The sequence below is a fragment of the Sander lucioperca genome, chromosome 12 (assembly GCF_008315115.2).
Source record: "Sander lucioperca isolate FBNREF2018 chromosome 12, SLUC_FBN_1.2, whole genome shotgun sequence".
Classification (NCBI taxonomy): Eukaryota; Metazoa; Chordata; class Actinopteri; order Perciformes; family Percidae; genus Sander; species Sander lucioperca.
In genome coordinates, this window is record NC_050184.1 from 17,759,292 (window position 1) to 17,783,705 (window position 24,414).

The 24,414-nt window shown below is 44.6% G+C and overlaps 2 protein-coding genes across 10 annotated transcripts in view; one reads left to right on the forward strand and one right to left on the reverse strand.

The window, feature by feature from the left end:
- The window catches only part of lama5 (laminin, alpha 5), a 120,210-nt gene extending 102,741 nt beyond the window's left edge, over positions 1 to 17,469 (forward strand). For 3 of the 7 annotated variants that reach the window (XM_036008447.1, XM_036008449.1, XM_036008451.1), the window contains exons 55-80: positions 1,573 to 1,727; positions 3,391 to 3,520; positions 3,912 to 4,014; positions 4,160 to 4,273; positions 4,770 to 4,952; positions 5,257 to 5,399; positions 5,508 to 5,687; positions 6,021 to 6,160; positions 6,905 to 7,061; positions 7,713 to 7,846; positions 8,084 to 8,249; positions 9,142 to 9,276; positions 9,435 to 9,583; positions 10,344 to 10,476; positions 10,724 to 10,867; positions 11,055 to 11,185; positions 11,412 to 11,576; positions 11,798 to 11,930; positions 12,005 to 12,159; positions 12,533 to 12,725; positions 12,876 to 13,013; positions 14,203 to 14,362; positions 15,618 to 15,748; positions 15,892 to 15,985; positions 16,094 to 16,213; positions 16,441 to 17,469. In XM_036008447.1, the coding sequence (XP_035864340.1) occupies positions 1,573 to 1,727; positions 3,391 to 3,520; positions 3,912 to 4,014; positions 4,160 to 4,273; positions 4,770 to 4,952; positions 5,257 to 5,399; positions 5,508 to 5,687; positions 6,021 to 6,160; positions 6,905 to 7,061; positions 7,713 to 7,846; positions 8,084 to 8,249; positions 9,142 to 9,276; positions 9,435 to 9,583; positions 10,344 to 10,476; positions 10,724 to 10,867; positions 11,055 to 11,185; positions 11,412 to 11,576; positions 11,798 to 11,930; positions 12,005 to 12,159; positions 12,533 to 12,725; positions 12,876 to 13,013; positions 14,203 to 14,362; positions 15,618 to 15,748; positions 15,892 to 15,985; positions 16,094 to 16,213; positions 16,441 to 16,589 (3,735 nt within the window). In that variant the 3' untranslated portion in view covers positions 16,590 to 17,469. Of the gene's footprint in view, positions 1 to 1,572; positions 1,728 to 3,390; positions 3,521 to 3,911; positions 4,015 to 4,159; positions 4,274 to 4,769; positions 4,953 to 5,256; positions 5,400 to 5,507; positions 5,688 to 6,020; positions 6,161 to 6,904; positions 7,062 to 7,712; positions 7,847 to 8,083; positions 8,250 to 9,141; positions 9,277 to 9,434; positions 9,584 to 10,343; positions 10,477 to 10,723; positions 10,868 to 11,054; positions 11,186 to 11,411; positions 11,577 to 11,797; positions 11,936 to 12,004; positions 12,160 to 12,532; positions 12,726 to 12,875; positions 13,014 to 14,202; positions 14,363 to 15,617; positions 15,749 to 15,891; positions 15,986 to 16,093; positions 16,214 to 16,440 lie in introns of those variants that run through there. The other 4 variants (XM_036008448.1, XM_036008452.1, XM_036008450.1 and 1 more) reach the window with 4 other exon arrangements.
- Positions 17,470 to 17,583: 114 nt separating this feature from the next.
- Positions 17,584 to 24,294, reverse strand: adrm1 (adhesion regulating molecule 1). Of its 3 annotated transcripts, none has more exons than XM_031283977.2 (10): positions 24,075 to 24,294; positions 23,080 to 23,320; positions 22,361 to 22,477; positions 21,892 to 22,102; positions 21,457 to 21,535; positions 21,226 to 21,362; positions 20,714 to 20,860; positions 20,079 to 20,236; positions 18,912 to 19,014; positions 17,584 to 17,993 (listed from the first exon to the last, which is right to left on the reverse strand). In XM_031283977.2, exons 2-10 carry the CDS (start codon positions 23,287 to 23,289, stop codon positions 17,905 to 17,907), a joined length of 1,251 nt encoding a protein of 416 aa, XP_031139837.1. In that variant the 5' UTR covers positions 23,290 to 23,320; positions 24,075 to 24,294; the 3' UTR covers positions 17,584 to 17,904. The 3 variants fall into 3 exon arrangements, with proteins under 3 accessions (XP_031139837.1, XP_031139836.1, XP_031139838.1); XM_031283976.2 differs by having other exon boundaries at positions 21,457 to 21,538; positions 24,075 to 24,293; XM_031283978.2 differs by lacking the exons at positions 17,584 to 17,993; positions 18,912 to 19,014 and adding an exon at positions 19,036 to 19,071 and having other exon boundaries at positions 21,457 to 21,538.
- Positions 24,295 to 24,414: the final 120 nt, after the last annotated feature.

Below are 24,414 nucleotides of genomic sequence, written 5' to 3' on the forward strand. Positions count from 1 at the left end.
AATACTGTATCTCAAGTCTCTTTTATATAGACCTTAGTGGTCCCCTAATACTGTATCTGAAGTCTCTTTTATATAGGTCTTAGTGGTCCCCTAATACTGTATCTGAAGTCTCTTTCCCTAAATTCAGCCTTGGTGCAGAATTCCAGCCACTAGAGCCAGTCCCACAATGATCTTTCCTTAGGATGTGCCATTTCTGTGTCTGTAGCTTTAAATGCTATTGAGGAGGAGAGGGGGGGGCAAGGTGGAGGGTGGGGGTGTAGCCTTGACCAACTGCCACTTTGCTTGTTTGCAAGCCATGATGTCTCGCTCTTTCTTTTTCATGGGCAGGCCAAATTCTCTGGGTGGTCAAAGCAGAGAAAGGGGAGGTAACTTTTCCCCTTTTGACGTCATAAAGGGAAGATTCCAGATTGGCCCATCTGAGCTTTCATTTTCTCAAAGGCAGAGCAGGATACCCAGGGCTCGGTTTACACCTATCACCATTTCTAGCCACTGGGGGACCATAGGCAGGCTGGGGGAACTCATATTAATGTTAAAAAAAAAAAAAAACTCATAAAGTGACATTTTCATGCCATGGGACCTTTAAGTAACATTTTCAATGCAGAATTTTTACTTAACAGAGTAACAGAGTATTTTTACAGTGTGGTATGATACTTTTACTGAAATTAAGGATCTGAATACTTCTTCCACACTATTTTGGATCCCACGCAAGTCCTAGAAAAAGTCCCGCCCTACAAAGCAGCCCAATTGGTTGGCGTTAGGCATTGACCTCGAGTAGTTAAGGTTAGGAAAGCTGATTGGTCAGGGGATAGGACCTGAACAAATCGGGTTCCGTTACCCTGCGTAAGCATGGACGCCTGGCCAATAGTAGCGTGTGAATGCTATTGAAGGGGCGGGTAACCTGAACCTGATTTTTTTACTGAGCTTGCCAGAACTTTAATCTAAAGCCTACAACACCTGAAAAATAGTTTTATATTTTTGCTAATTGTAAGTGTATTCTTTCTACTCTTTGTTTCCGGTGCAGCGTGAAGGCACCGTCCTCCTCTGTGTGAAAAGTTTAAAAGTTGTATTTAGGTGTTTTGGAGCTTAAGGTGAAGTTTGGTGCAAATACAATTTTTATTCCACACTGTACACACACACACACACACACACACAACTAGAGGAGCATCGATGTCTTAATTAAGTTGATTTTAAGTTGTTTTGTTCTTTGGTCATTCATTTTAAACAAGTGTTCATACAATTGTCATTTTGGCAATCCCATTATCTATTTTTAATGTAATAATGCAACATATTCCCATTGTATACATATTGTTATTTTCTATAAGAGTCAGCAGTTGAGCTGTTTACTGTGTTAGTCACATTATTGGTTCCCACTTTTGTTCACTGAAACGTTGCATCCCATTACATTAACGGGACATAAGGATTAAAATGAATGCTATCCCAGGAAATATCTTTCACAATCGCTTACAAGAAAACGATGGCTAGTTAACATTTGCTGTATATTTGTCAAGGAGACACTTGGAGATGTTGCGGTTGTACGTTACCCGTCTCTAACCCTTTAAACGTCTTTCTCAGGAGTACGAGCGATTGGCGGCCCAGCTGGACGGCGCCAGGACGCCGCTGGCAAAGAGAGTGCAGCACTTAGCTTTGGCTGACTCCAAAATTCCTCTGGTGGAGGAAGCAGAGAAACATGCTGAGCTGCTAAACGCGTTAGCCATGAACCTGTCCAGGTAAGAGACTAGTTACAGTTGTGTTCAAAATAATAGCAGTCCAACATCACTAACCTCATAAATCTAATTTTTTGGTAGAAGTGATATTTCTACATGGCAAATAATTTCCTAGTAAATGTTGTAGAGTCATAGAAAACCAACAGACCCAACAGTCAGGACATCATGCTGCTCATTCTGGGTAATTGAATCTGTAATTGAAAGGGCCATGTTCAAAATAATAGCAGTGCTGTGTTCAGTTAGTGAGGTGATTGATTCTGTGAAGAAACAGGTGTCAGTTATGGCCCATATTTAAGGAAGGAAGGAAGTAAATGTTGTGCATGCTGGTTATAGTGCATTTCACACTGAAATACTCAGCAAAATGGGTCGTTCCAGACATTGCTCTGAGGAACAACGGACTTTGATTAAAAAGTTGATTGGAGAGGGGAAAACATATAAAGAAGAGCAGAAAATGATAGGCTGCTCAGCCAAAGTGATTTCAAATGCCTTGAAATGGCATCCAAAGCCTGAACGACGTGGGAAAACACGGTCAACTACCATTCGAATGGATCGAAGAATAGCCAAAATGGCAAAGGCTCAACCAATGATATCAGCTCCAGGAAAATCAAAGGAGACTTAAAGTTACCTGTGAGTACTGTTAGGATCAGAAGAAGGCTATGTGATGCTAAGCTAGCAGCTAGAAGCCCCCGCAAAGTCCCACTGCTGAAAAAAAGACATGTACTGAATAGGTTGAAATCTGCCAAAGGAGAGATGGAGCAACATTCAGGGGACTGATGAGAGACAAATAGTTCTTTTTGGGTCTAGGGGCCGCAGACAGTTTGTCCAACGACCCCCATGCACTGAACTCAAGCCACAGTACACTGTGAAGACAGTAAAGCATGGTGGTGTTATGGGATGTTTCTCATACTGTGGTGTTGGGCCTATTTATCACATACCAGGGATCATGGATCAGTTTCAATACATCAGAATACTTGAAGAGGTCATGTTGCCTTATGCTGAAGAGGAAACGCCTTTGAAATGGGTCTTTAACAAGACAATGACCCAGAACACACCAGTAAGAGAGCAAAGTCTGATGTTATGGAGCGGCCAGCCCAATCCCCAGACCTCAATCCCATAGGTGACATCTAAAATGCTGTTTCTGAAGCCAAACCCAGTAATGCAGAGGAATTGTGGGTAATGTAGTTCAATGGTCCTGGGCTGGGATACCTGTTCACCACCAGGTGCCAGAAGTTGGTCGACTCCATGCAACACAGACATGCAGCAGTTCTCAGAAATAATGGTTATGCAACTAAATATTAGTGCAGTGATTCAAAGTAGAGCAAACCCTTGAGACATTTTTCAATATATACACAGCCTAATTTTCCTTTTCCTTCGCTTCCTGTAAAGGTAGAACACAAACTTGATCAATTTTGGTCATGTTTTGATTTGGAATTGAATGTGCAGTGTTCCCAATGCAATGATATTATGGGATTAAAAGCTATTCTAAGGATTTTGAGCATTATTCACTTTTTTTAAACACATTGCTATTATTCTGAACACAACTGTATATGCTTAGCTCCAACTGGATATTAGGTTGGCTACTCTGGCAAACGAGCCTCACTGCTGGGCACTCACCAGGTAAATCATATCAGAAGTTGGTAAAGATCTTGCATGTGTTTGTCTGCAGTTTGGTTGCAGAAACCACGAAGGGTGGATTTGTGGATGTAACAAAAGCCTACAACAACATCATCAACAGCATCAAGGAGGCAGAAGAGGCTGCCAAGATGGCCGACAAAGCTGCTAACGCCACTCTGGAGGTACAGGACGCATGGGCATGTTTATTCTTCTGCCTTACGAGCGCACACGCATGCACAAATGAAAACTGCTTAAAGAACGGGCTTGTAATATTTGTGTGTGTGTGTGTGTGTGTGTGTGTGTGTGTGTGTGTGTGTGTGTGTGTGTGTGTGTGTGTGTGCGCGCGCGCGCGCATTCGCGCGTGTGTGTGAGGGCTATATGGCTAGCAAAGTACTGTGCTCTGTCTGCTATTATAGGCGGCCACCTTATATTGCGAAGACGTTGTTACTTCTACCCATGAGAACAGAGGGATATGCATAATATTATGAAGACCTGCTGTATGCCAATGGCCCTTGATTTTGTATATGATTTCAACTGCGTCTATTGTGTGTGTGTGTGTGTGTGTGTGTGTAGAACATAAAGGACCAGGATCTGGGTCAGATTGCGGATGGTCTGAGGAACCACAGCGTGGGGCTGAAGGACCAAGTGGGAAAGCTAAATGATGAACTCAACAACGGTAAACAACGCACACCTTTTACTTACAATGTATTCCTCTAAGAAATTCATTTTAAGGGATGTCATGAAATCAAGTAGACGCAGAGACCTTCAGTTAGGATGTTTTGGTCGTTGAAGTTTGTCCTTTATCTGTTTCTGCTGCGCAGAACTGAAGCCACAGCTGGAAGACGCTCAGAGGCGACTGGGCGACGCCAAAACCAAACAGGCTGCTGTGATGAAGGACCTGAGGATGGTTCAGAACAACCTCAACTTCACCTCAAGTATGCACACTCAACACAGTAACTACATCACATTAACTAAGCATTTCCATTAATTCCGGTTTGGCGATGTAGGTGTGAGACGCAGAACTGATGACTTTCCACCAAGATTTTATCTATCCTACAGACTAAAGAAGACATCTTTGTTTGATACAGATCCTCGCATAAATCACACTATAATCATTTCAATTTTTTCAATTTTATTATTTTTCATTGAAAGAGTAATGACACAAAAATGATCATTCCCTCCAATATAATAAAATAATTATTATTATTATACAAATTATATATTTTCCTCATATCATGCAGCCCTACACCAGAGCATACATTGTCGAATTTGATTAAAATCAAAAAAACATTTTTTATTTAATTTATTCATAAGATGAAAACTAGTAGAAAGAAAGCTAATTTTAAAGATGTGGAAGGAGTGATATGAGCTTATCCATCTCTAATATCTATTTAAAAATCAATGTCATCCTTCATTCTCTGCGATGAACAGACACGAGTCAGGAGATCGACGAGGCAAAGCGAGCGGCGGCTCTGGCGAACGTCACGGCAACACAAGTCAACGATGCCCTGCGTCCCATTAAAGAGCAGCTGGACCAATGGCAGCAGGCCTACGGCGACGCCAACGCCACCAACGATGACATCAACAACGCACTGATGGAGGCGAACAAGACTGGTAGGAGCTTGTGAATGTGTCACCAAAAATACAACCAAAAAATATTAAGGGGGGTGCACGATCACGTAAGGCTTGTATCATGTGGATGCGCAGACGGTGTTGTTGTCATTACTTAGAATTCCTCAAGGGGGCGACAGAAACAACGCACTGTAGCTTTAAATGATTCATTGATAGTAAAAATAATCATTAGTTGCAGCCCCAATGAAAAAAAAAACATGTAATAGTGTAACTATTACCAGATACCATATTCAATAACATTATCTAAGTGGACTGTGAGTCACTTCCTCTCACTTTCTCTCTACAGTGCACGTACTGGGGGAAACTATTCCTCTGCTCATGAAGAAGCTGGATAAACTGCAGAATCACTCGGCACAGATGCCAAACATCTCTGAGAACATCAGCCGCATCCGGCAGCTCATACAGCAGGCGCGCAACGCTGCCAGCAAGGTACGCACGCACAAACGCACGCACACACACATAAAAAGAAGTTAGAATTGAGAAAAGCCCTTCTCTTCCAGCAGCTTGTAATGTTTTCTCTTTCCCCCATCCATCCAGGTGAGCGTGTCGGTGAAGTTTAACGGGCAGTCCGGTGTTCAGGTTCGTACTCCGCCTAACCTGGCCGACCTGGCTGCCTACACCTCCCTGAAGTTCTACATCACTCTGCCGGAGGCGGCACGAGCCAGGCGGCAGGACAACAGCGACAAGCAGTTCGTCTTCTACCTCGGCAACAAGGATGTAAGCATCAGTACAGCAACACAGAAGCTCATTACGTGTTGTTTTGTGCAGTATTTAATGATGAACTTGTTTTTGGAGTTTATTATTTCAAAAATGTGTATTGTTGTTTCAAAACTGTCTGAACATTCATGCATTTGATTGGCACAGTAGCGCTATGGCTTCTATCAACACGGTCCTGGGGTGTATTCTTTGTTTTGAACGTGATTCGTTGGACAGTATGGATTTTTGTAGTTGATTTCTATATCTATCTGGTATTTCTAGTCCAGTAAGGAAACCCTTGGCAAGGACAGTATGGGTTTGTGTCATTCATGACGCTCTATCTGGTATTTGTAGTCCAGTAAGGAGTTCCTGGGCATGGCGTTGGAGGGGAAGAGACTGCGCTGGTTCTTCAACATTGGAGGAGAAACTGCTGAGGTGCTGATGACTGAAGATGTCAAGTCTGATGGAAACTTCAACAGCGTAGTGCTGGAGAGGTAAAACACACACACACACACACACACACACACACACACATTACACAGTTTGAACAATTTGAGTGACTTCACACTGCTCAATAGTTTCTTTAAAGAAAAGAGTAAAATTCTTTCACATGCACATTTTTATTTTATAACATACCAATTTTTTAGGAAACAAAAAGAAATGAAAATCAGCAGTTTGCTTCAATAGAAATATCATTTTATTTTGCCTGTAGTAGTTTATGTAATGACTGGAAAAAAAGTTAAAAACTAAAGGTACGTAATAACAAAGAACATTGGATGTCCTGGCTTGCCATGCACCTGCATCATCTCTAAATACAAATGAATGTGGTGTTTCCATTGTTCCACCTCCATTACTTTCTGAAAAACAGTAAGATCATTGGCCTTCGGCCTAGGGTGCTCTGGTACCACGTACACTTATGAGCATCCTTATGTTCGAACATGGTGTTTGTTATAGACAATCCATGACTAGCACAGATGTCTAACAGCAAATGACCGCTGGGGTTTAGATCAGGGAGGCCTTTCCTACCAATCACGCCTCTCCAGGTGTCTCCATTATTGCCCATTTGCGCATTGAAGTGTCCCAGCAGAACTATGGAGTCCCCGACTAGAGCCCCATGCAGGACTCCATTCAGTTTAGCTCCTTGTGTACTCAGGTTTGTTTATCCTACAAGTGTGTGTTATCTTGTATCCTGTCCTTATTCAGTAAGAATAACTATGCGTCTGTCTGGCTGAATGCAGGATCCTCCAGTACGGTCAAATGTCCATGTCTTCAGAAGCCACTGAGGGGCACCAAGCTGTCAAAGCCGACGTGGAGGCTGGAGGAGATCAGGGGCTGCTCAACCTCTTGACCGACGATACAGTCTTCTACGTGGGAGGATACCCAAGTACTTTCAATGTAAATGCATGGAGGGCTGTGTTGTTTTTTTATGTGGGGTTGAGCTCAGTCATGAAGCGAACCCCTTATTGAAGTACATAAAAGTCCATCGCTACTCTTCCAAATAATTAGACTGTGTGTGCAACTCAAAAAAAGATAATAATAATAAACACTACAGCTGCTAACAGTTAATCTAAATAATAATAACCTTAATCTAAAGAGCAGGGGTCTTCAGTGTTTTTTAGGCTAAGGACCGCTACTAATATTGTATAAAATTCCGTTGCATATTAAACTGTTGTAAAAATTTCAATATTAAACATACATGTGGCACAATGAATCCTTAAGCTTAACTGGATCAGTGGATGGCTGCCTTATTGGCTAGCTTACCTATAGGCCAGTAAGCCTGTCATCAAGGTTGGGTAACAGCGCGGTTGGGTATACATCGAGGTTGGGTATACAGCAAAGATATTCAACAGGGGGCCTGATGAAACAAATTCCAGTGATGTAAGATAAAAGAAAGACCCTTGTAAAAGAGACAGACAGAAATAAAAAGACAATTTAAAGAACATAAAACATTTTTTCAAAGATGTTACTGATTTCCGAGAGGACTGTGTTGATGTAAATTGGAATCATATACAGTTCTTTATCTTTATTCTCTTGTTTCTTTTGTAGCCCCCCTCCCAACTCGCCCTGCCTAACTTTAAGGGCTGTATTGAGCTCGACACACTCAACGAGGAAGTTCTCAGTCTGTATAACTTTGAAAACATCTTCCAGCTCAACACCACAGAGGACGTACCTTGTGGCAGGTCAGTGCACACAGTTGTCATATGATATATTTATTTAAAATCTTTGTTGGATGTTGCCCCTGGCTTTCTTTCTTGTCTCAGATTCCTTAAAAAGAACAAGTAAATAACCTCTACTCTGTGTTTATGTTTTCTTTTCTCTATATATTTCCTATAATTACTTTTGAGTAAACTCAATCTCATATTTTCCATTTTTCTTCTTCTTTGTGATTCATAATGGATTGAAATGGCTTAAAACAGGTCCAAGCAGGCGCTGACTCAGGCCTGGGTGAATGACGCAGCATACTTTGATGGTACCGGCTTTGCTGAGATCCTTACTGCTGATGACACAGCTCGCATACAGCGCTTTGAACAGGAAGTCAAACTGATCTCACACAACGGAATTCTGCTCCTGCTGCAGAAGGAGGTAAAGACTTTACTCATTCATTATTCTCTTAGGTGATTACTTACTAATCAAATGGGGGTCCGTGGTCTAATTTTGTTTGGGGGTCCTTGATGTCAAAAAGACTGAGAACCACTGGTGTAGATTACCATATCATCTGCATACAAATGAATGTTCGCAGACTTATTGTTCCTTTGGATATTGTTTGATAACTTAAAACAAAGCAGGTGCTAATATGAATTGGATGATTGATGCATTACAACATTCCCAACATGCTGTGACATGTTGTAAAGTCCCCGCTTGAGCTCGTCATCACCACTCAGTTAGACAAAATTTAAGAAAAGATGACATAATTGAGCGTCCAGCGTCAGTTCTGGCAGGCCAAGTAGTCAAGATCTGCATCAGCTGATCTGCATCAGCTGGTCAACTCCCCTCGCTGCTAAATGGCTACACTCAAAAAGGGCGCCCTACTTAAAGCCGCTTTAATTTGTTCCTAACGGCTTGCTGCTCGCATTCATGCAACCCCCCTCCTCCCCTGCTCCACCTTGTCGTGTATAACGCGGCATAAGCTTCTGTGTCATCATTGCTGCTCTGTTCATATGGGGGAATAGTTAGCTCTCCCAGTCTTAAACTGTGTGAGCGTCCCCTAATGCTGCTGCTGTCCCCTGACTCTCTGCTTTTTCATGATGCTCATGAAAGGTCAGGGGACATACCGCCAAATTTAATTCGTAATCTATTCAATTGAATTTCCTAAAGCATTTTTATTGTCTGTGTGTTGTTCTTGACTTTAATAGACCTGACAGAAATACCAATATATCCGATTATTACCATACTGTCTGCTGTATGATTATAATATGACCACGAAAGGCTGGAAGCTCTTTCTCAGTGTTTCCTCTGTGTCGCTCTCCTCCATCAGAGTCGGTTCCTGTGTCTGGCGGTGCGTAAGGGCAGACTGAAGGTTTTCTATGACTTCAGCGGTGATCTGGTGGATTTGGAGCCTAAAGACCCTTCATCTGATTTACTGAAGATCAGCGATGCCGAACCCAATGCTGTGAGTCTGCCATGTCTCTCTGCCTTTGTTTTCCCATGTGGATTATACACTGTTGCTACTTTATATGAATATATAATATAAGGAATATGGATCTATAAGGAGGTAAAATGGCTGAAACATAAGGAGAGAATAACCATTTCATGTTGTACACTGTGTAGCTGGAGATCATCATACTGCATAGCCAGAACCGTGTTGTGGTGAGGAACAACCGCAACAACCTCTTCACCCTCCAGTATACAGACAGCCTCCCCCAGTTTAGTAGTAACTACTACCTGGGAGGAGTACCAGAGAACAAGATGCCTGAGAAGTGAGTAGGAAACTAGTTTTATTAGTCCTGATACCATTCTTTCACGATACATGGGTGACCGATTGGATTTGTATCGCGATATTTATTTATTGCGATTCTAGAAGTATTGCGATTCGATAGTACGGTACCGTATAAACAGAAAATATTTAGGTGAATCATTGGTAAAATGGCTAAGGTGTGTGTTTTTCAGGAGGAGTCCTTCTGCCCTAGTCTGGCTATCAGCAGACCAAGCTCAATCTTTTAAGATTGAACATTAGTCTGGGGAGTCTGCTCTGTATTTTCTACTGCACAAGAGGCGTGATCAACGGGCATAGTTCAAATGACACTGTACGCAATTGGATAGTCCTTCAACCAATCAGACCAACGGTTCGGGTGGCGTAGCAGCGACAGCGGCATCAACGCATTGCTGCGCTTCAGTGGCCGCCATGTTGAATGTAAACAAGAAGCTGCTTGGTCGCTTCTCTATCGTCATCGTGTTAAATCCGCCAATAGCGCGCCAGGTGGATAAGCCAGTTTGTGATTGGTTCCCACAAATTTGTAACGGAAAGCAGGATAGATAAACGTACAGGTTTTCCAGCCTGAGCTGCAGGGAGGAATCAAATCGCCGGCAGATCGGGCTGGGTTTACCCCGTCTACTTCTGCCCCTAATTGGCAACACAAAATATCAATACAGCTTTTTGTTAGAAAGAACTGGAACTTAAGTTAGTTAAAGAGCTGTCTGTCTGTCAGGATGTTTAATTCTGTCTCCGTCTCTTTTCAGGTTGAAGTCTCTGTTCCCGAAGCAGGGCTCTCTGAAGGGCTGTTTCAGGAACGTGAAGGCCCAGAACTCTCACATCGACCTGAAGAGGATCACCAGCTCTGGAGTCAGTTTCGGCTGCGACAGTGACCTGCTGGTGAGAAAACACAGTCCACCATTCAGCTTGTACAAAGAGTAGAGTCAATGCAGTATTGTAAAGTAGGGCTGAACCATTTAGGGGGAAAAAAATCGAATTCTAATTTGTCTGCCAGATACAAAGAAAACAAAGCAGGTGCTAATATGAATTTAATACTGACTTTGTGCTGATGTAGAGAATGCAAAATAAATGTAAACACAAACAATAATACAATATGTCTTAACCCGCTGTGTGCGTTTTCATGCAGGTGGCTCGTGAGGCTCATTTCTCAGGTCAGAGTTACCTGGACATGGCTCTGACAAACATTCCCACCCTCACGAACAACTTCTACGCCAGCTTCAGCTTCAGAACCGAGCAGACGGAGGGACTCATGTTCTACCACCATGATCAGGTCGGACGAGCCTCCCAACTCTTCCCGTTTCCTCTCTTTTCTCTTATTCACAGCTGTCTTTCCCGCTCGATCACTTGTAAAAGTATCTACCACAATGTTTTCCTTATTGCTGCTTTGGTCCATGGGATTTCTAAGTACCGTCTTCTTGCATGTTGTGTCCTAACCTCTGGCTGCCGTTTGTGTACAGGAGGGAGTGTGTCAAGTGTTTTTGCACGAGGGCTACGTCGTGGTGAGAGCTGGAAACAGTGAGATAAAGACGCAGAAGACGTACAACGATGACAGCAGCCACAACATCGCTTTCTACAATAACATCAACGGGTAGGAGGACTGTGCTGCTCTGTAACACTCCACATAAAGCTCTCAGCTCTTCTTGAACCTTGGTACAAACTGGGGATGTCCTGATCACAGTATCAGAATCGGAGCCGTTTTTGGCATTTTTAAGCTAAAAAAAGCTGATAGTGACATCCCTAGTACAACTGTAGTTGTAAAGAAGCAGCATGCATTGCTGAAATCGGTGCCGACTGTGTGATTGCTCACCCTCCAGGATGCGTGTGTACATGGACGACGTATTGGAGAAAGCCAAGGAGGGCATCCGACTGGACAGCAGGAGGGGTGCGATGACCACACAGGGAAGCACCTTCCTGGGAGGAATCCCCAACCAAAGCCTGGCCAATCTCACCGGATGTATCAGAAATGTTTTCATCAGGAGGTGAGAAGAGAGGGCAAGGCCGAGCAACAATTCAGTTCATTTACAGTGTCAAATCACAACAGCTATCTCGGGATTCTTTACACCACTCTATAATTTACAGAGGCCCAGCTTAGTTCAAATACTTTTTTATTTGACGTCATCTTACAGGGTGAATTTTATATATTAAAATCTGCTGTTGAGTATATTTTATGTTGAAAAACGTGTGTGTATCTTGTCTTCAGGGACACCAGTCCTCAGATGGTTTTGAACCTGCTGAAAGCGCAAGACAACGTCAACGTTCCTCTGAAATGTCCCGCTGCCAAAACACCTCAGCAGATCGTCGCTGCCCAGCCCAAACAGAGCAGCAAAGCCAAGGTATACACACACACACACACACACACACACACACACACTTACATATACACACACACACAAATAAATGTACATTTTGTCGGCAGAAGAAGAAGCCGGGATCTCGCAGCCGGAACACCAGGGAGTCGTGTCAGGACGCGCCGTCGGACCGGGAGGCCGGGGCCACGCACTTCAGCGGCTCCACACACAGTTACCATAGATACGACTCTCTGCCCAGCCCACTCAGCTCAATGTGAGTAGGAACGCAAACTCTACATAAAATGTACTCTCTCTTGGAAAAAACGTTTCCCTCATGCAGAAAACGTGATCATGTGTTTGTAGTCCTACGGTAGTTTGAGTCTCATGGTGATGTGTTATTCCTGCTGGAGGCCAATGACGGTCCACTACTTTGGTCCAGACTGAAATATCTCACACCATATCCCACGTTTGTCATGAAATTTGGTATTCATATCTGCCTCAGGTTGAGTTGTAATTACTTTTCCTACCGCGCCATGATCAAGTCAACATTGAGGAACATTCCCATCAGCCTAAAAGTATAAAGTGCCGACTTCGACGTTCTGAAATGTCTGAAAGTCAATATCCGATCCCCTCTCTCTTCCTGCAAGGCCTCACATTTCCATGGCGGTGAGGATCAACTCCTCCGACGGTTTGGTGCTGTACGCAGCCGGCGGCCAGCGCGGTGCAGCGGTGATGTCACTCAGCGTGTCGGACGGCCACCTGCTGCTTCTGTTGGACGGAGGAAAGAGGAAGGTCAGCCTGCGCAGCCGCAAGAAGTACGACGACGACCAGTGGCACACGGTGAGGATCGCGTGCATCACGCTCAATCTATGGGACATTTTCATTGCCATACTGCAATATTCGGTATCGATCCAATACCAAGTGAATTCTTCCACCACCGTTTGTCTCAAACGTGTCACCTGCTCTGCCTCTGTCCTTCTGCCACCTCAGGTGTTTCTGAAGCGTGAAGGAGAGAAGATGAGCCTGATAGTGGACGGTATCAGCGCTCAGTCCAAGAGATTCCCCGGAGGAGACAGGACTCGTCTGGCCGGGCCTTTATATGTGGGGGGAGTCCCGCCCTCGCTGATGGTGAGACATCCAGATCACGTAGTGTCTCACACACACACACACACACACACACACACACACACACACACAGAGAGTCAGCTACACGTCTGCATGTGATAGCAGCTACAGACAGTAGTAACAGTGTGGTTGATTTTCTCCATGAGGATTTAGATTATCAGCCATAAGGTCTGAACCATCCGAGGCAGACTGACTGGAGGGCCGTATGAAATCAACCTGGTTTTAAGAAAAATGTGTTTTTATCACGGTCTTATGGAGAAATACTACACTACCCACAATCATAAGTGTAACGGCGTCATCTGTGATTGGTGGAGCTCGCTGTATTCGTGGAAACGTTTACCGTACCCGTGAAAAAAGGCTAGAGCGAGCTTCTCCCACTGAAGCCTATGATAGTTTCTCTACACGCTCTTGTCTTTTTGGCTGTTTTCAACATGTTTTTTTTTGCGTCAAATCAAATGATTTATGGTCATGATTCATCTGGTAGCTGGTTGGCGCGGTGCCAGGCGTACTCCTCTTTATATCAGCCATTTTTCAAACGTCAACGGAACAATTGAACGGGGAAAAACACTCACGGAACCAGAGCCGTTAGAAAATGTGGGCGGTCACTGTTGAGCTCTGTACTAGAGCTAAATAATGTTCTACTTTACTTCTACTGTAATTCATGAAAAAAAAAACTACATCTGGCACTGTTATTAATTCAGTCAATAAGAAAATTAATGGTATGATTATTAGTGTATGGTTCATTCATTCCCATGAGTTATTATAACGTTTTGCTCACTATCTTGGGGGGAAAAGATCTGACGGTCCTACTTGAGGGGGTGTTTTCCCCATTATTTCCACAACAAATGAACGCAGCACAAAGGACCTACATGTATCTTGCAAAGTTATTGAAAATAAAAAATCATTTGTGTGTCCGCCCCATTGACTCGGATCTGGGTCATTCAACGGCCGATGCTACACCCTCCCACCGACTTTCATAAAGATCGGGACCGTAGTCCAGCGTAGTCCAGCAATCCTGCTGAGAAACAGACAATCAAACTGAGCTGAAAACGTGACCGTAATATATACAGTATATATACACACATATCCCCAGTATTCATGGGATTGTCTAATTCTTTTACAAACAATGTAATGAAGCTGTGTGTGTGTGTGTGTGTGTGTGTGTGTGTGTGTGTGTGTGTGTGTGTTCCAGGCTCCAGGCTCCGGGGGTTTCATTGGTTGTGTCAGGGACCTGACGCTGAACCAAGCCCCCGCAGGAAGCCCCGCCCACAGCAAGGGGACGGTGCCTTGCTTCCAGAACCCTCTGCAGCCCGGAGCCTATTTCTCTGGCCAGGGAGGACACATCGCTATAGGTACTTATCCTCACTCCTCTCCTTTCACTCATGAGCTGCATCGGAAACTGTTCCCTATCGAGGAAAAAGTGCCTCTATATGTAACTGGTTCGCCAATTTGTAGTGGTGTTCGAATTCTCTTTAGGAGACTAGAGGCCTCGTTAGGAGACTAGAGGCCTCGTTAGGAGACTAGAGGCCTCGTTAGGAAACTAGAGGCCTCGTTAGGAGACTAGAGCCTCTTTAGGAGACTAGAGGCCTCGTTAGGAAACTAAAGGCCTCGTTAGGAGACTAGAGGCCTCATTAGGAGACTAGAGGCCTCGTTAGGAGACTATAGGCCTCTTTAGGAGACTAGAGGCCTCGTTAGGAGACTATAGGCCTCATTAGGAGACTAGAGGCCTCGTTAGGAGACTATAGGCCTCATTAGGAGACTAGAGGCCTCGTTAGGAGACTATAGGCCTCTTTAGGAGACTATAGGCCTCATTAGGAGACTAGAGGCCTCGTTAGGAGACTATAGGCCTCATTAGGAGACTAGAGGCCTCGTTAGGAGACTATAGGCCTCGTTAGGAGACTAGAGGCCTCTTTAGGAGACTAGAGGCCTCTTTAGGAGACTAGAGGCCTCGTTAGGAAACTATAGGCCTCGTTAGGAGACTAGAGGCCTCTTTAGGAGACTAGAGGCCTCGTTAGGAGACTAGCGGCCTCTTTAGGAGACTAAAGGCCTCTTTAGGAGACTAGAGGCCTCTTTAGGAGACTAGCGGCCTCTTTAGGAGACTAGAGGCCTCTTTAGGAGACTAGAGGCCTCATTAGGAGACTAGAGGCCTCGTTAGGAGACTATAGGCCTCTTTAGGAGACTAGAGGCCTCGTTAGGAGACTAGAGGCCTCGTTAGGAGACTAGAGGCCTCTTTAGGAGACTAGCGGCCTCTTTAGGAGACTAGAGGCCTCTTTAGGAGACTAGCGGCCTCTTTAGGAGGCTAGAGGCCTCTTTAGGAGACTAGCGGCCTCTTTAGGAGACTAGAGGCCTCTTTAGGAGACTAGAGGCCTCTTTAGGAGACTAGAGGCCTCTTTAGGAGACTAGCGGCCTCTTTAGGAGACTAGAGGCCTCTTTAGGAGACTAGCGGCCTCTTTAGGAGACTAGAGGCCTCTTTAGGAGACTAGAGGCCTCTTTAGGAGACTAGCGGCCTCTTTAGGAGACTAGAGGCCTCTTTAGGCTTGAGGCTAGAGCTAGAGCTTCTTGTTTGTGTCTTGGCGTGTCCTGACTGAAGGCTGTCTCTCCCTGCAGATGAGTCCTTAGTTCTGGGTCGGGATCTGGAAATCCAGTTGGAAGTTCGGCCCGTCTCGGACTCTGGGCTGCTGTTGCATGCTGGGACGTCACCTGACCAACACCTGACGTTGGTCCTCAGCCAGGGAGAGGTGAGAGGCTTTTAACAACTGGAGACATGTTTTATTAAATTGTAAAAGAAATACGAAAAGAAAACAGAAAATAATTCATTATTGAACCTAAAAAAAAACAGACCAAACCTGACTATGAGGTGTGTGTGTGTGTGTGTGTGTAGGTGACTGTTTCAGTGAACAGCGGTAAAGGGGAATTCTCCACCTCCTTCACTCCTGAAGAACCTCTGTGTAACGGACGCTGGCACGCCATCACAGGTGAGTTTGCGTCAACGAGTTGTTGATTGTCGCTGTGCCGTTGCCCTGTAGGAACGCTGAGATGACCTTGTTGTGTTGTTGTTGTGTGGTCTGTGTGTGCGTCTGCAGTGGTGAAGAAGAACAACGTCCTGCAGCTGCATGTGGATGCTGCCAGTGAGCACAGCGTCGGCCCCAAACAGAGCCGCTCTGCAGGGCCCAAAGAGACGGTTTACCTCGGAGGGGTACCCAGTGAGTACACACGCGCACGCACGCAGTACATGTTTCTCATGTAGAATATCAAAGAAGTTTTCCACGAGGACCACATTCGGTCCCCTTTCATATCTCAGCTTTCCTATCGAATAAAGGCAGAAATAAAACCCGGTTGCTACGTTTTGTCGACCTGAACGTGGCCCTGGCGGCTAGTTACTTCTCCCTCTGTTTGGTTCTAACGTGATGTTGGTCTGTCTGTCCACCAGATGGGGTCCCAGTTCCTGGTCTAGCTGTCGGCCTGCCAGTCTTCCACGGCTGCGTCCGCCAGGCGTCCATCAACCGCAGACCTGCCCTGTTATCCAAACCCCTCGCTGTGCACGGAGCCGTGGGCACGCAGGGCTGCCCACACATGTAAACCAAACGCGCACACACAAACAGTCTTATCCTCACATTCCCCAACTACAAATTACTGGTGGTGGGCCTCATGTTACTGTAGCTAATTTAAAATATATATATATATATATATATATATTAATATTTATTTTCTATTTTCAGAAAAATGTATATTTTACAGTTTGTCGTTGCAATATTACTGGTTTGTTTTTGTGCTACAGGGTGCTATTATAACAGCTGTCTGCACAGAGATGCACTGATACAGGCGACTGCTACAAGATATCAAATATCACCCCTAGAATCACATATCTGTCCTATTCTACATACATGTGTAGTATATTGTAAATAAAAAGGCAACAGCAGCTTGATTTGTATTGCTTTTGCTCACAAAATGGTGAAAAATAAATGTCAATCGCCAAAATAAAAGTCCTGATTTAGCATAATATTAAAGTAAATGATGTATACAGCTGTGTGTCGTGCATCTCTAGCAGATAATGTTAAGAATACCTACTGAGTCGGTACACTGTGAACACTGTAACGTATGAGCAACGTCCTCAGGCAGCACACATGGGCAACGGTCCCCGGGACCGGGACTAGGACTGGACTTTTGGGAATATCAGTTAATTAAGTCTCGGTTTTTTTCTCTTTTGGAAGAAGTGCTCGAGACCATGTTTGCTCTGCAGACCTTTAATATTAACCTTGAACTTTGACGATGCTGCGTTCAGGTCACGTTGGAGTTTCCAGCTTGTGAATGGTTACATGTCGGCTTGTGTCCAGGTTGCAGGCAGCGTTTCCCATCTCTATTCCGTCAGAAATGTAAACATGTAGCTTGTATGTAATATATAACCACTTTAAAGTCTCACAATATATCTTCACAGAAAGAATAAGCTGCCCCCCCCCACTCACTCCCAGCCCCCCCATGTGTTGCAAATGTATTTTTGAATAAAGTTTGTTTTTTTCATACAAACTGTACTTGTCAGTGTTTTTCTAAGCTGCAAAATATAAACGTCGACAAGTTTTTGTTGCCAATATGATTTTTTTTTATTAAGAGTGAACAGAAAGAAAACAAAATTAAACTTAAGGATCAATCCTCCCTGTTTCAAAAACTAATTCTCTCCTTTCTGGGTTAAAGTAAAAGTGAACAGAACCAAACAGACAGTTAGCTCCTAACCTTCATGTTGACAGCTCTGCTAACCTGTGCTGGTCACCCTGAGTGCTGCCTTTGGTATAGACAAGTGGAAGACAACGTGACAGAGAGGTGGCTGGAAGAACGAGTACTAAATCAAGAAGAGGAAACGGAATCACGCTCAGACTTCTGAGGCGTAGCAGCGTGAGCTCTAATCCAGACTCATGTCCTCGTCGTCCCCTTTCTTCTCTTTGGACTCTCCTTTGCTGGCCTGCATGGCTTTGGCAAACGCCTCCACATCTGGCGCGACGCAAGAAACAGGTGGGTAGAAAGAGAAAACAAAGTTACAAAAATGGAAGAATCCACATGATGGTGGGGATGTCCCGATCACAGTATCGGAGCCGATTTTGACATTTTGTTTTTTAACTCATCTGTGATCAGCATTCATCCCGTTTACCTTATTCCGATCATACACTCTATGTACATCAGTTAGTATTGATCGCTGCCTTAAAAAAGGTCCACTGTGTAGGACCTTCTCCCGTCTAGCGGTGAAGATGAATTAGTGCTCTCTAGCGCCTCGCTTTTTCAAAATGCGTGTTGCAACTACGGTAGCCGTTATGTGCCAAGAAGCTATGACAACACGTCTTCCAATTTTGGGATTCCTTCTCCTGTGGCTCGGCCTAAGTCTGATCCTCCATTCTGAACTAAAGGCCTCTCGCTGATCTCCTTCTCCGGTTCAGCTGGTTTCAGTCCTGTGACGCTGGCTCTGAACCAACAGGCATGTTGTGGATTAGCTAGACAGGTAGGCTAGTGCTCTATGTCCCTCTCAGAGATTACGGAACCACGCGGAAGCCTCCTTGGACGTGCCTGTCCAACGTAAATACAGCTAAGAAATTCTTCACTTACGAGGAGAAGTCAGATCATAGGCAGAGGTCATTTTACACCAACGAGGACATGTTTATGAATGAAGACATTGACCAATTCTCCACACTGCTTCTGTGATTCCATCAGAAAAAAACAGGCTTTCGGGCTGCTATTCCCGGTTATTTTTGTAAACATAAAACAGCGTGCAGCTCTATGATCGGATCGGATTGGGACTCGGTATCGGCAGATGTTCAATGTTTAAAAGATCAGATATCAAAGAAGGTGATCGGGACATCCCTACACGATGGCATTGAAGGAACAGGTTCACACGTTATCTGATATGGTGCGTCTCACCTCCTCGGTTGGCGGCGTCCACGGCTTCTGCCGGCAGACCAAACTGATTCATGAGAGGGCCGAGCTGCCCTGAAGCCAAGGCACTGCTGAACATGCTCATCGACTGACAGAGGGAGGAGTCACAGTCGCTGGGGTTAATTCAACACTGTCTGACACCATGCTGCAGCAATTAAACATAGTCCTAGCCAAAGAAATCAACTGTTGTACTTTGTTGTAATAGCCGTTACCAAATAATTCTCCTAGGATCAACATGTTGGAAGTTGTTGTCTTGACTCAAACGTAAAGGGTAACTACCGTTTTTTTCAACCTGGACCCAACGTTCCTATGTTTTTGTGTCTTAAGTGAGTGATGGAATCAACAATCTTTGACATTGGTCCAGTATGAAGAGAGATCTCTGCAGTCGGCAGAAACAAGCTACAATGTAAGTTAACAGGACAATAGTCCAGCTTGTATTTACCTTCACAAAAGTGCTCGTTTTACCGCTGACAGACTCAGATTAATATTCTAAGTGTCTGACAACATTATGGAAAGGATTTCTACGGAGGTCGACCTTTCTGTTAAAGAGTAAGATCCTTTTTTTTAAAACATAAAAACATCTGCAAAATTGCGTTCACTAAACCCACCAGACTCCATATGAATAAACAGTCATTTTAGCATCGTAAAACACACTTCATTCAAAGTGGACAGAAACAAAATAAAACTATGAAAAGCCGTTTTGGGTCGTCTTTCCACTTTTCCAACCATCCCAACTTTAGTTTTGGTTGAAATAAACACATAGTTTACAGATTTACATGTGAAAATATGTTGGCTCTATACACACTAAAAGTATGTCTTTTTTAAATGGAGTCTGGTGGGTTTAGGGCTAGCGACTTCAGAGCTGTTTCTGGTTAAACAGAAAGGTCTTAAAGAGGTTTTAAAGGTCTATCTCTGTAGGGATCCGTTCCAAACTGACGCTGCACATCTGCCCTGTAGGGTAACATTGCAGCCCGGTCTGTGGCTGCCAGTTACAGCGCTCCCGCTTAAAACTGGACCAATGTCAAAGATTGTTGTTCTTATCAGTCACTTAGACACAAAAACACGGGAAAATAATGCCCAGGTTGAAAAAAAACTGTAGCTACCCGTTGAGTATTCATGTGTGTAAGTGTTGGTGCAACTTGTGTCCGTTACCTGCTGGAACTGAGGGGAGTTGATCGTGTTCTGGATCTCCTCAGTGCTCTGCGGTAAACTTTCTCCGCTGGGGAGGAAGGGCAGGAGCCTCTGCTGGACCTCAGCGTTAGTCAGGATGGGAGCCATCATCTCCGGGGTGCAAACGCTCGCTAGGTCCACTGCAGAGCACCAGAGAAGCCCTGTTAGTCAGTCTTCATTGACCATATTCTCCGTCTCCCTCATTTAGCTGATGCTAGTATTCGGACTAGGGCTGCACAATAATATAGTATATTTTTTCACTCTGATTGTTTTGTCTTAGCTGAAGGAAAACAGCAGCAGAAAACTGCACTTGAAAATGTAACCGTCATTCTGTTTTCAGTGCTGCCTTTTATATTCAATTCAATGTTCAATTTGTTCAATAAAAGAATGTTTGAAACTATTTCCTTTCATTGGTTTTAAATTCAACAAGAAATTTGTTGTATTTCGGCAGAATACTGAAAGCAGCAGAAGTGCAGAACTGAGTTCACTTTAATATCTGTTTATTCATCAAGAGTAACATCGTTATCACGATATTCAACTATTGTCACATATGGCATATTTTCCTCATATTGTAATGACCTGTAATGACTAGACAATCCTAAATCGGTAACACTCACCTGCTGCTCCCTGAGCAGCAGCCGCCGCGGCCGCCGCCGCCGGGACGTTCATGGTGGCGAGAATGCTCTGAAGGTCACTGAGCTGGATGGGCTGGTGGGAGGCGGGGCTTCCAACAGAGGCCGGGGCCAGTGGGGTCTGAGCTGAGGCTAATAACGAGACAAGGAATACAGTAACGTTGTTAAAAACTCAGCACAGGACACTCGGTTTTCTACCCTTCCTTAAAAGTGAGATTCTTTAAGCCCAAGATGATTGGTTCTGGGAGGTGGGTCAATCCTAAGCACATAAGTAGCTGGGTCCAGACTAGTTTGATGATAGCCAGACAGATTATTTCAGAGGATGGAGGAAAGTTTGCCAGATTGGATGTCTAGACTAGAAAATGAGGAAAGTAGCTGAGCTTTCTGGAGGGCTCCCAAGAAGCCTTGTGCTGGGGAGAGACCTGTAAAAACTTAAAAAGAAATGTTAATCCCAAAAGGTGTGATTCTTAATTGGCCGAGGACTGCACTCGGTGTACCTGGTGTGGAGGGAGCAACAGTAGTCGGGGAGACAGCGGAGGCCGCAGGAGTCACCGGGGTGGTGGGGGCCTGAGAGGAGCTCAGTCTGGGGGCTCCGCCGGAGGAAGGAGTGGCGGCTGCTGACTGGCTCCGAGAGCTGAGAATGGAGACAGAGAGGACATTATAAATTCCCAAGTCATGTGTCATGTTTCCATACACTAGCTATGGACTACATCTGTGTTCCATGTCACCTGGACGAGGAGCTGCTGGTGGCTGGTCCCCCGCTGCCCAGCAGGTTGGCCAGTCCTGGTCCTGCTAGAGCTCCCAGGCCTCCTTAGACAATCAAGCAAATCACAAAGGGTCCAAATTGATGTCCGATTCTTATTTCAAACAAATACAGCCGCTGGAAGCTAAGCTTCATGTTGATTAAAAGAAATGAGCGTACAAGGAATAACATCACATAACAACTGCTACTTTTTCTTAAAATATATTGTTCAAATTACTACGGGACATTTTGGATCAGAAATATATGGGGTGGTACTTGAGAAGACTATGTATTGTACATGTATTTACTGAGATCTGTATTGTTATTTCCTGAAAAGAACTTGCCTTATCAGACTCCTGAGCCTCAGCTGTGGTTAAGTGTCAGGATGTATACATGTCTAAAACACAGCAGTGCTGCTCACCCAGTCCTCCCAGCCCTGTTGGTCCGATCAGCTGCATCAGCTGGTTGTGGCTCATATTCCCCAGCAGGTTTTGCAGGCCTCCCTCTCCTCCGAGCGCAGAGAGTTCGTGGCCGCTGCCTCCTCCGCTTCCTGCCGCTCCAGGAATGGGGGGGTTGTTCAGGTACTCATTCACCTTACGGCAGTACTCATCATCCTTGTCAGCCTTTGGCTCCTGGTGGAAACGAGACAGGCGAAAATTTCCTTGGAATCAGAGCCGAATTCTCCGCAAACCAAATGAACACGCTCCGCTCTAGCGGAGTTACTCCTCGTGGTGACACAAGGCAGGTGTGACAACACCAAAAAGATAGTATGAAGGAAACACTGTAAATATCAACTCTTGGTGCTTTTTGTCTCTCTGTTTCGCAGGGACCTAATTCTACAAACATTTCTGAAACGTGCGGTTTCGGCTGGGGGAGCACCTTCCTCTCACCTGCATCCAGAAGAACAGTCTCTTGGAGCCGGCCTTGAACTTCAGCACGAAGACGCGTCCGGTGGTGCACTGGCTCACCTTCTTGAATTCGCAGTCATCAGGGAAGATGATCAGGTCCTGAAAACAGAACAGGCACAGCGTTAAGACATTCGAGAGGGAGAGGGAAAACACTGAGCTTGCTCTGCCACAACAAATCAGCATCAACCGATTAACGAAAAGGGAAAAACCAAGCCAGCAACATCCCTGCAGCTCCAAAACAAAGACAAAGTCACCTTGTCTGCTCTGTGGAGGGCCAGCGTTGCTTGTAAAAAATAAATAATATTTGTATGTACAAATACAGAATGAATAGAAAGGTATTTGGGGAATGTACAACATGTCTGAAGATAGTAATAACTCATGTCACGCTGAGTTTTCAAAAAAGTGTGATCACACAAAAGTACACCTTGTTGCTGAAATGTGCTGTAGAAATAGTTACCTTGCCCTACAACCTCCAGCCTGTCAGTCAGTCACCAGGGCAAAGTGTGTGTGTGTGTGTGTGTGTGTGTGTGTGTGTGTGTGTGTGTGTGTGGGAAGGACAGATAAGCTCGCCCTTACATGCTCTCAGGTACCGAAATTTGGCACCGTGGCCGGCTCTTCAAACCCCACAGATGTTACTTTGCTGGAACACACACACACACACACACACACACACACACCAAAATGAGTTTAAAGTTACTCACATCATCAACGTTCCCAGACGTCCTGTCCTTCCAGCAGAAGTGAATCAGGGAGTCGTCGGACTGCTGGACGTACACCGAGCCCTTGCGTTTGTCCGGCGTCACTACGTTGCCCTTCAAAGTCATTTTCCCGGCACGAAACTCCACCAGGTACTTGCTGGAGCTTCCCCTCGAGCCGCTTACCAAGCTCGGAAAAAGAGCACCTGACGACATCTTTGGATCTCTTGGTAAACGGGCCTGAACGCTGCAGCAAAATATAAAAGGGGTTAGCTTTGCAAGACATACAAGTCTGAAAAACTCAAGTACTGTACTTATGTTGAGGTACTTGTACTTTACTTGAGCATTTCCATTTTCTGATACATTACACTTTCACTCATCTCGATCATCTTGAAACGGAGGTTATTGCTTAGATTTGTGTGTGTGTGTGTGTGTGTGAAGCAACCACGTTTTTTTTTAAATACATTGTATTGCCTCAAAGTCTTTACTACTTAGATTCTGAGTCTGACATTGATGTAACGTTAACTTGACTGGTTGGCGGAGGGATACATCAACGTTACCATGACTGGTTGGCGGAGGGATACATCAGTGAGGCTGTAGCGTTAAGTTAATTCTAACGTTAGTAAACGTTACTTATCATTCTTGCAGCTATTCCGTATAGTAGCTAGTGTATCACTTTAAACGCGATAATCTGACCGTAACAATATTGTAGCTGTCTGATCCAAAAGGAGCACTTCGTTTGTGTCACAAAAGTGTCAAAGCGAAGCTAACAAAAGTAGCGGTTAGCTAGCTAGCTATCGTTGGCTGTGCCATAGTGGTCGTCGATGCTAACGTTAGCCCGTGACTAGGCTAAACCGACGAGCTGCGACGCCCAAACAAATTTGTACTTTAAATTTACCTAGCTGGCAGAATTCATTCAACATTTAGAAACATCAAGCCACATTTGTGTATGAGCAGCTTTATGTAAAACTAAAGTTTACACATGAACAGTGTTTAAATACCTGAAGTTGGATTGAGCAGAGTTTAACAACAACTTTTTCTCCTTTGCGTCTGTCGCTTGCTAGTGCTAGTAACTGTGTGACTTCCTGTTCTTATTCTTCTCTTGAAGAATGGCGTATTGCAAACAACGTGTAGGTGTATACCGCCACCTACTGCACAGGGGAGTGTGTTACATCATATGTCATTTTACGAATTATCTCAAATTCTTCTAGTCTTTTAAAATGTTAATAGCGCCTTCCAGCTTATTCTTACCACTGTATGTGATGAATACTGGTACTGACTCTTCATTTGTAGGTTTCCTTGTAATGTCGTGTGCGCGCCTGATGTCACAGTCACCGTGAA

What these genes read in the sequence shown, in the direction of transcription:
- adrm1 (XM_031283976.2), bottom strand. Translation starts at nt 23,289, where the DNA reads ATGTCGTCAGGTGCTCTTTTTCCGAGCTTGGTAAGCGGCTCGAGGGGA. An exon ending in TGTTGCTCCCTCCACACCAG is followed by an intron (nt 20,861 to 21,225) that starts GTACACCGAGTG and finishes TCTCGTTATTAG; the next exon opens with CCTCAGCTCAGACCCCACTG. An exon ending in ACTCCCCTCAGTTCCAGCAG is followed by an intron (nt 19,015 to 20,078) that starts GTAACGGACACA and finishes TCCCTCTGTCAG; the next exon opens with TCGATGAGCATGTTCAGCAG.